The sequence below is a fragment of the Biomphalaria glabrata genome, chromosome 2 (assembly GCF_947242115.1).
Source record: "Biomphalaria glabrata chromosome 2, xgBioGlab47.1, whole genome shotgun sequence".
NCBI lineage: Eukaryota > Metazoa > Mollusca > Gastropoda > Planorbidae > Biomphalaria > Biomphalaria glabrata.
Window position 1 is genome coordinate 44,601,473 of NC_074712.1, and position 9,077 is coordinate 44,610,549.

The window sequence follows — 9,077 nt, forward strand, 5'->3', positions numbered from 1 at the left end:
ACATCGATATTAGCCTTTAAAAAAAATATTTCTTCTTACTAAGAGAAAAAGGTTAGAATACACTTAGCGCCGAGTCATGCCAAGAATTAAACCACTTGCCGACTTGAGCAAAAATCTGCCGCATCTTCAATTCTATCTCCATTAAGAAATTTTTACAATGCTTAAAATGTATGTAGGCAACATTATTTTGGAAAAGTATTGCCCATAGGCCTATTATATGTTGCAAAGTATTTGTTTTATGTAAAAATTAAACTTAAAGTGTTTTATCTGATAAATTGTATTAAACCTTATAACTTAATTTTGCTATTACATAATTTCATAACATCGAACCGAGCCGAACCCGAACTTTAGACCTGACCGAACCGAACCCGAACTATACTCGTCATCGAACCGAACCGAACTCGAACTTTAAAAGTTGGGTTCGATTCCCATCTCTAATTTGAGGCCAAAAAGATCTAAATCGACCACTGGCGGAAAATGGTAATGCTTGCGCTGGATGTGTCAAAGTATGCCTATGTATGTCGCAGCTGCATTCCTCGAAGACAAGCTTTATTTGTATTATTATCAGTAGTTGAAGTAATAGCTTTTACAAAAGTCATTAGCTCCATAAAGGAGGAATTGTCTTTTTTTTTTTTTTTAAAAAAAAAAGGTATTTAAAAAAATGTAATTTGGTAAGTATTTATATCTAGATCTACTTGTTTACAACAAAAAAAACTTTCCAAAATTCTAAATATTATTTCACTATTTTACTCCCACTTTTGACTTAGCATTACCGGAAATAAGCTCGTACTTCCTTTTTCATGTTTTCCTCATAATGTAAGGATATGTTTTGACACAATTGAATGCTATCAATCCAATATAATCTTATTTTTATCTTTTTAATCATCTCGAATTAACTTAATCATTATATTTTTTGGTTATTGTTTTTTTTAATAATCGAATATACAGTTAAGGTAAACGTATATAACTCAGAAATGGCATCATATATTTATGTCAAATCGTTGATGCTTTATTAGTATTTTAGATCATTGATCCAGCTCTAGATCTAGTCTATGTATCTCAGTCGGTAAACAAAAGTAATGCTGTAAATTGTATGAATCTAGATCTGTATTAAAAAAAAGAAACATGAATATGTTTATTTTTTTTTTTTAGCATTTTTTCAATGTCTTGACATTTTTTCAGAAAATGGCCCCAAGAAGAGGAAAGCCTCAAGCACAAGAGCAAGTTGTTCTCGGACCTCAAGCCAAAGAAGGCGAAAATGTGTTTGGTGTAGCACACATTTATGCTAGTTTTAACGATACTTTCGTCCATGTTACCGATTTATCAGGAAAGTAAGAACATTTTCAGTGTATTGTTATTGTGGCTTATACTATAACTATAGACTATGACTATACTTTATACTATAGATCTTGATCTATTTTATTTTTTTAATCTATTAACTCATTAGCTACTAATGCACCCTTCCCCCCTCAGTACTAATGCGCCCGCCACAGCACACATACAGCGTGACTTGCGTAGCTCTCGTTTTCCTGCGCGACCGTGGTATTTTGAGCTGGCTGGGTTTTTTAAAAAGTAGAAATATAGATCGTTTCGATAAAAAAAAACCGGATGTTTTACGTCTTTTGCTTCAGTTTCTATGGGCCTTCGAAGTTTGTTGATTTTTTTTTCAATTTTTCTTAGCTGCACAGGCCATTTTCTCAATGACCTTTCAATTTTTAGACCCGTTATCGCAAATAATACACTAAATACAGCTAATAATGAACTTGATATTGATCAGTACATTGATCATTAGAATTTAGCGCTATATTTAGACTTAGATCTAGTCCGATTCAGAGAGTGAAGTAAATATTAGATCGATCATCTAGCCTAGATCTAGACAGTTTTTATTTACCACATGAAAACTTTAGATGAAATAGATCTAGTTGGGGGCGTACACAACGTTGGTTTGGACAATGGTTTGATTACTTTTACTTTGTTATGCTAGAAGTCATGAAATCTGAGACACATGCAAAACCACATCAACATGATGCCATGTTCAGGCAACTAAGGGCCTCACGCGTACCCAGTGAAAGTCAGTAAATACTCAAGACATATACAGATTTTATATATAAGCATAATGTTTATTGTATAGGCCTACTAAATTCCTACTTAAAAACATTACTGGTCTTTGGGTAAAATTTAAATATTACCAAAAATTACAGATCTGATGGAGGGGGGGGAGGGGGTCCACCAGTCTTCAAAAAATCAGGCACTCGAACAAATTTTCGTCTTTACCTGTTGTTTTTATTGTTTAATTCTTGTAAAACCTATTCAAGTTATACATCATTTTAAAGGTCATCCATTTCTCTTTTTTTAGAAGTATTTTTTGTTATTGATAGATGTTGTTTTATGTTTTTAAAATATATTTTGTAAAGTCAGTCTATTGATGTTTTGGAGTTACCTCCCTTTGCTTAGTATTTAGAGAGATGCTGCTTAGGTATGGGCTTAGTAGCTAATGAGTTAAGTTTTATCTATAAAAAGTTATATATTATATATAATAAATAATAATATATTATTTATTAACCTAAAATATTTGGAGCGATTTCCTTCGCTCATTTAATCCCAATTAGATCTAGATTAGAGGGTTTCTTTTCTGTATTTTATATCTTAAACTTAAATATTATGTCATAGTGGGAGTCATAGATATAAAAAAAAAAAAGGGGGTGCCACAAAAATGAAAACATCATTGTAAAGAATGTTGTCAAATGTTAACAATTTTATTGTGTAGTGTAATGTTGTTATGAATTTTTTTGCTGAAATATGGATATAATAATCACAAAGACATTTCATTGAGTTACAGAATTTGTATTATTAAAACAAAAAAAGAGCATATTGAACTTATTCAGTATTTGAAAGTGAAATGTCTCTAACTGCAATTTTTTTAAAGCTATGTCCTCAGCTTGTTACCTACACATTTATTTTGAATTTTAGTTGCATGTTTGCATTACTTTTTTTTTTTAAGAGGTCCCTGAAAGGGGAATAACCGCTATTTTTGTATGGTCTGTCTGTCCGTCCTGTTTATATCTTGTAAACTAGAATAGATATTGAAAATCCGTCATTGTGATATTTTAGATCTTTTAAAGTTCTGATGCTACTTTTTCTTTTCTGGAAGTAAAGAATTTAATAATTTTTTAAAATCAGTTATGCAAATAGTTTTTTCATCAAAACACCATTTTTACAACTATTCACTATTAATAGTAAAAAACATGGGAGACTTTAGTAAGGGAGATGGTCATCATAATTTTATCACTTTTATGCTAACAGATTTATATATTATTTTATTTAAAGAAAATTGTAAAGCTAAATTAAATTAAATAATTTCTGTCATACTAACTACCATTACCTACATTTACAAAAAAATGTTTTTTTCTTTTTTAAAGAGAAATAAATCTATTTAGTATGCATATAAGGGGAAATATAATTTAAAACAAAAATTAATCATTAGTTTTTCATACTATTTATGTGAACTGCAATGTCTCACATAATAATATGGAATACCTAAATAAAGGGAACAGGTTGTTTTGTTTTTAAGAGATTGATATGTCAGATCTTTTGGAAACATTATCTGTGTCGGATGGGGAAACTGTTGTATGGGCGACATAAGTCTTATTTGTTGAGGTTTTGAAGACAGATTGGCCCTTTACAAAACAATTAGATATTCATTCAATGTCATCAGTTAGGTCAGGTTCACATTTAACTTCACCTACCCCTTGGTCTGATAGACTGTTGGGCACCACACAAGATCTGTTTACTGTCTTTCTCCATTTACTCTCTGTCCTTTGCCTTTGATAGTATTTCATTCAATGACAGGCCGTTCCATCGCTTTTTCTCTTCATCTTCTTCCTCGTACTGTCCCTAAAGGGAGGTCTTTGTGAGTCTTTCTTAGTTCTCAATTAATATGTTGGACTTTTCAGACAAATAGTCTTATATCCAGGGCCGGTCCTACAGATTGCGGGGCCCTATGCGGAATGAATTGTGCGGGGCCCATTCTGTGTTGTGATAAGGATAATAAGGAGAAAATAAGATTTTGTATTAGAAAATAAATTCGTCTTTACATTTTATTCATACTTTACTAAGTACAAAGACACTGTCAAATTAACTTTACGAGCCATCTATAGTAGATAGTAGTTTTCCAACAAAAAGCTGATAAACATTAAGATCTTCCATGTAGATTTACTATCGACTAGCAAACTATCACTTTTTTTTTTTTTAAGAGGTCGAAATAGATTTAGATCTATAGTTAAATGCCAGTGACTATAATTTTTGTTTTTGTTATAATTCGCCTTATTATTACATTTTTATTAGATGAAAGTTGACAATGACAGGGTTTTATTTTAACTGCTAGTAGGATTTGCGTTAATGTTCATGTTGAATTTTTAAGGAGCTTTGCATCAGTTTTCAGATTTTAATAATTCCAAGAGATTTTCACGGCTTTTTAGCATATTATGCAATTTCATGAGAATTCCAGGAAGCCTTTAATGATAAGTACAAATGGTTTAATTTAATAATTTATACCTAGAATTAGCGCAGGGCCTATGAAAGTGCTGGGCCCACTGCGACCGCATAGGTTGCAGTGGCCTAAGACCGGCCCTGCTTATATCATGTCAAACAGTGGTTTCTAGATAGTCAACTCTCCATATAGTTTTTGTTCTATAGGAGGGGTTTGGGGCCAGCTTCTTGTTCAGGCATAGAGTGTGCTGCTTTGAAATCTCTCTCATCTCTGGTGATGGTCCACAAGAGCAGATCTCACTAGTCCATATTTTTAGCTTCCGGAACATGTCTCATTCTTTTGTGTCAGGTCTTGAAGCCTCTTTCTCCCATCTTAAACTGATGTCATCTTTTTCATCGCCTTCTATTTCAATGTGGCCTGGGATCCATTGGAGGACAAGTTTCCTTGTTGTTAGGGTTTAGAGGAGCTGTCCTAAGTTGTTTTATACATGAAGTGAAGCATTATATTTTTTCAAGTCTTGCAGGACTGTCTTGGCGTCAGTCAGAAAGACAATCAGGCTGTTTGGCATGCTTGGGTGGTTTATTTGTGTGGTAGCTGCTAGCTCTAGTGCTCCTCTTTCTTCTCTGTGGCTATCTGAAAGATCACCTGTTGCAAAAAATTTTTCTAGTCTCTTCTCTTTTGGGCCATTCAATTAGTATGCTAGCTCCTCTGAACCATTGGTTGTTGGGGCAATGGGTATTTAGAAGAAAGTCCACTATTTCCCTGAGCTGCTTGATTGTGGGCATTTGTAATGCAGATGAGGAATTTCTTTTATTCAGAGAAACCATTGCTCGTGTAACTGGTGGAATGAAAGTCAAAGCAGATCGTGATGAAGCTTCACCTTATGCTGCTATGTTGGCTGCTCAGGATGTTGCAGAAAGATGCAAAGGACTGGGTATTACAGCACTGCATATTAAACTTAGAGCTACTGGTGGAAACAGGTAAAAATAACATCATATTTTAGGCTTGTATTTAATTAAGTCTTTATTTGATTCTTGTATGTTGTTTGGATTTTTTTTTTTTTTTTTGACCACTTATACTCATGTTCAATGACAACACATGAAGTAATTAAAAAGTCAGCCAATTAGTAAGTTAGTCGTAATTATTTAATTTTGTGTTTATAGAGAACATGTAAGCTAACGGGTCATAAGTCTTTTGTTGAGAATTGGGCGATAAGAATTGAAAGATAGCTAGAGAAAAATAAAATTAGATTATCAAAGATTGTATATCTGAATATTGAGATAATGTCAATTCTTGTGTATATTGATCAATTATTTAGACAACTTTGTAATGGATTAGTAAATATTGTCTTTATCACCATTTTCATAGTGCAGACCTGCCTACCGTTACGCAAAATTTCCCAAAAATGACCGTCAGTACGCAAATACGCATTTAACCCATCGCGTTACGCATTTCGTATCCTTCCCCCCCCCCCTCTTGCCTAGCTTACCATCGGTCATGGAGGTCACGCTAAGCCGTCCTGTTGAGGTGGGGGAATACAATGTGTCCAGATCTATATGTTGATTGGTTCTTAAAAGCAATTAGATTTAGTCTAGAAATGAAGAACGCGAGAGTAAGGGAGTGGCGGGTTGGTACCGTCAGTTAGCTGATACACCCACGTGACTTTTTTTTTTTTGTAAGTTCAAGAGTAGAAATTAATTATGTTGAATTCCTGATTCCCGTATTCATTTGTATAGAAAAAAATATTGAAGTGCTATCGATTCAAAACACATTGAGTGACATTGTAGATATCTAATCTCTCTCTATATATATATGTATATAAATATATTATTGCATGTTTATCCAAACCACCATCTTAGGAATGTAAATTATTTTTATAACTAATAAACTTTCTATTGTAATTTTTTTTCCATACCATGTATTGGTTTGTAAGAATTTTTTCAATTTGTACATGTGAGAACATACTCTAAACACAATACTAAATATCTAGAGTTAGGTGTTTATTTTCTTTGCATTCTCCCATAGACAAGTTTTACCTATCACTTGCTTTCTGTGTAAATACATTATGTAAAGGCATAACATTAAGTATTAAAAAAAAACATGCATAGTTAAAAAATTATATAAACATACACACACACACATATATATTATTCTTTGGTCTTAGATTGTTTTAGTACAATTTTTTTTTTTTTTCAAAGAACTAAGACACCTGGACCTGGAGCACAGTCAGCACTTAGAGCTCTGGCACGTTCTGGCATGAAAATTGGCCGCATTGGTAAGTAACCTCATTATACATTAAAACACCACTAGTGGTTTCATTCTCCATTTAAATTGGTGAAACAAAAAGTAGATAACTGGTGGGTGGGGGCAGTGTGGCCTGAAAACTATGAAAAAGTAGATAGAAGGCAGAAAACCCAAGAGAAAAGTAATAGGTATATAATGGCTTTTAACCCAATAGGTACCAAGGCGCCCAACCCCCACTTGCAAATAATGCACCCGCCACAGCACACACACATTATGACTTTCGTAGCTCTGTTTTTCTGCACGACACATGGTATTTTAAGATGTCTGTTTTTTTTTTTATTAAGTAGAAATATATATTGTTTCATTAAAAAAAAAAACAATGTTTTTATGACTTCAGTTTCTATGGGCCTTAAAAGTTCAGCGATTTTTTTTTTTTAGCTGCACTAGGCATTTTTCTCAATGGCCTTTTAAATGTTTAGACCCTTATAAAAAATAATACACTTAATACAGCTGATATTGAAGATGAAATTAATAAAGTACACTGATCATGAGAATTTAGTGTTAGATCTAGACTTACATCAAGTCTGATCCTGCGAAAGACAGTGAAGTAAACATTGGATCTAGATCTTGACTATTCTGAACCTAGTGTCAATGAATGTTCAACTTCTTGGACTGATATTTTGACCATTTTTTTTTTTTTTTCACATGAAAACATTTGATGAAATAGTTCTAATTTTAAGTGGTTAAATTCTTTTTAGTTTATCATGCTAGAAGTAAAATAACTGACATGCAGAATTGCATCAGCATGATCAGGCAACTAAGGGCCTCAAGGACACCCAGTGGAAGTCAGTAAATGCTTTAGGCATCTACAGATTTTGTGTATAAACCTAATGTTTATTGTATAGGACTACTAAATTCCTACTTATAAACATTACTGGTCTTTTGAGTAAATGTTGGAGGGTACCAGAAATAACTGCTCTGATTAGGGGGGGGGGGGTCACTGGTCTTCAAAATATCATGCACTCAACTTTTCGTCTTTACCTGTTATTTTGTTTTATTAATCTTGTAAAACCTATTAAAATTGTATATCATTTTAAAGGCCATCCATTTTTTTTTTAATTAGTACTTTTTGTTATTATTAGATATTGTTTAATGTTTAAAAAAAATATTTTGTAAAATCACTTTGTGATTTGTATTTATCACCCTTTGGCTTAGTATTTTGAGATGCTGCTTTGGTAAGGGCCTGGTAGCTATTGAGTTAAGAAACTAGAGAAAGTGAATGGTATCAAGTTTTTACAGAGCCACATAGATATGATATATAGATATTGACTTTTTTTTAATATTGTGCCATTAATATTTAAACAATTCTGATTAAAATATATTAAAAAAAACAGCAACAGATGTATGTGCAAATATATATGTTTTTTTTTATTTATTTACAGAGGATGTAACCCCTATTCCATCAGATTGTACTCGCAGGAAGGGTGGTCGCCGTGGTAGACGTTTGTAAATCCTTGGACTATGTTCTAAGAAATAAAATATTACATACTTCATTGTTCTGTTGACCTTTCATTTTCATTTTTTTTTCTTTAATGCTTGAAAAAACTATTTCTTCGGTAATTTCAATAATTTAAAAAATTTTGATCTTTTTTTTAATATAAATTTTCATAATAGATTTAAGAGTCCATTCTATTGGTATTGTGCTGTAAGAATGTTTCAAGTAAATATGGTATACACAGGGTTCGTATGCGGTCTGGAATTTCATAATTCAGATTTCAGACTTGAAAAAGTCTGGAAAATTGCTACTTTTCGAGGCAATTTTGATAAATGTCTGGAATTTGAAAAATAATAATTTTTAATCCATGTCATTCAGGCGCCGTAACCGGTAAAACGCTAGGCGGCTAGATCTAGTTGAGCATAGAGGCTTCCATTAGGCCTACTAGATCTATTGTTATAGGGGAAAGCACGCGCAATCCACTATATTATCTAGATGGTCGATTTAATTTCGGTTAGGCTACCAAAGGCAAAGGTCGAGAAGTTAGATTATGGCCAAGATTTATTTATGCATGTGTGAAACTCTCCCCCCCCCCCCCTTTCCATCTTAAGTAAAGAAAACAAATGTATCTCGTCAATGACGTCAACATAGAATCTAGATCTTGAGACTAAATAAAAGACTATGCCACAAGTATGACTTACTAGATCTAGGTCTACTACTAGATCTATATTTAAAAGTCTCGATCTATGTCGATGCGCAACTTAGATTACTAGATCTAGGTCTACTAGATTTAGATTGAGTCTCGATCATTTTCACAAAAGTTGTATGAACCATGTACACATTTATCCA

At 32.8% G+C, this 9,077-nt stretch overlaps 1 protein-coding gene across 1 annotated transcript; it reads left to right on the forward strand.

Annotated features, from left to right (window-relative positions):
• The first annotated feature begins 742 nt into the window (after nucleotides 1-742).
• LOC106056330 (40S ribosomal protein S14) lies at nucleotides 743-8,286 on the forward strand. The gene is made up of 5 exons (XM_056020795.1): nucleotides 743-816; nucleotides 1,183-1,331; nucleotides 5,308-5,469; nucleotides 6,688-6,764; nucleotides 8,176-8,286. Exons 2-5 carry the CDS (start codon nucleotides 1,186-1,188, stop codon nucleotides 8,241-8,243), a joined length of 453 nt encoding a protein of 150 aa, XP_055876770.1. The 5' UTR covers nucleotides 743-816; nucleotides 1,183-1,185; the 3' UTR covers nucleotides 8,244-8,286.
• Nucleotides 8,287-9,077: the final 791 nt, after the last annotated feature.

What these genes read in the sequence shown, in the direction of transcription:
- LOC106056330 (XM_056020795.1), top strand. Translation starts at nt 1,186, where the DNA reads ATGGCCCCAAGAAGAGGAAAGCCTCAAGCACAAGAGCAAGTTGTTCTC. An exon ending in GTTACCGATTTATCAGGAAA is followed by an intron (nt 1,332 to 5,307) that starts GTAAGAACATTT and finishes TCTTTTATTCAG; the next exon opens with AGAAACCATTGCTCGTGTAA. An exon ending in AGAGCTACTGGTGGAAACAG is followed by an intron (nt 5,470 to 6,687) that starts GTAAAAATAACA and finishes TTTTTTTCAAAG; the next exon opens with AACTAAGACACCTGGACCTG.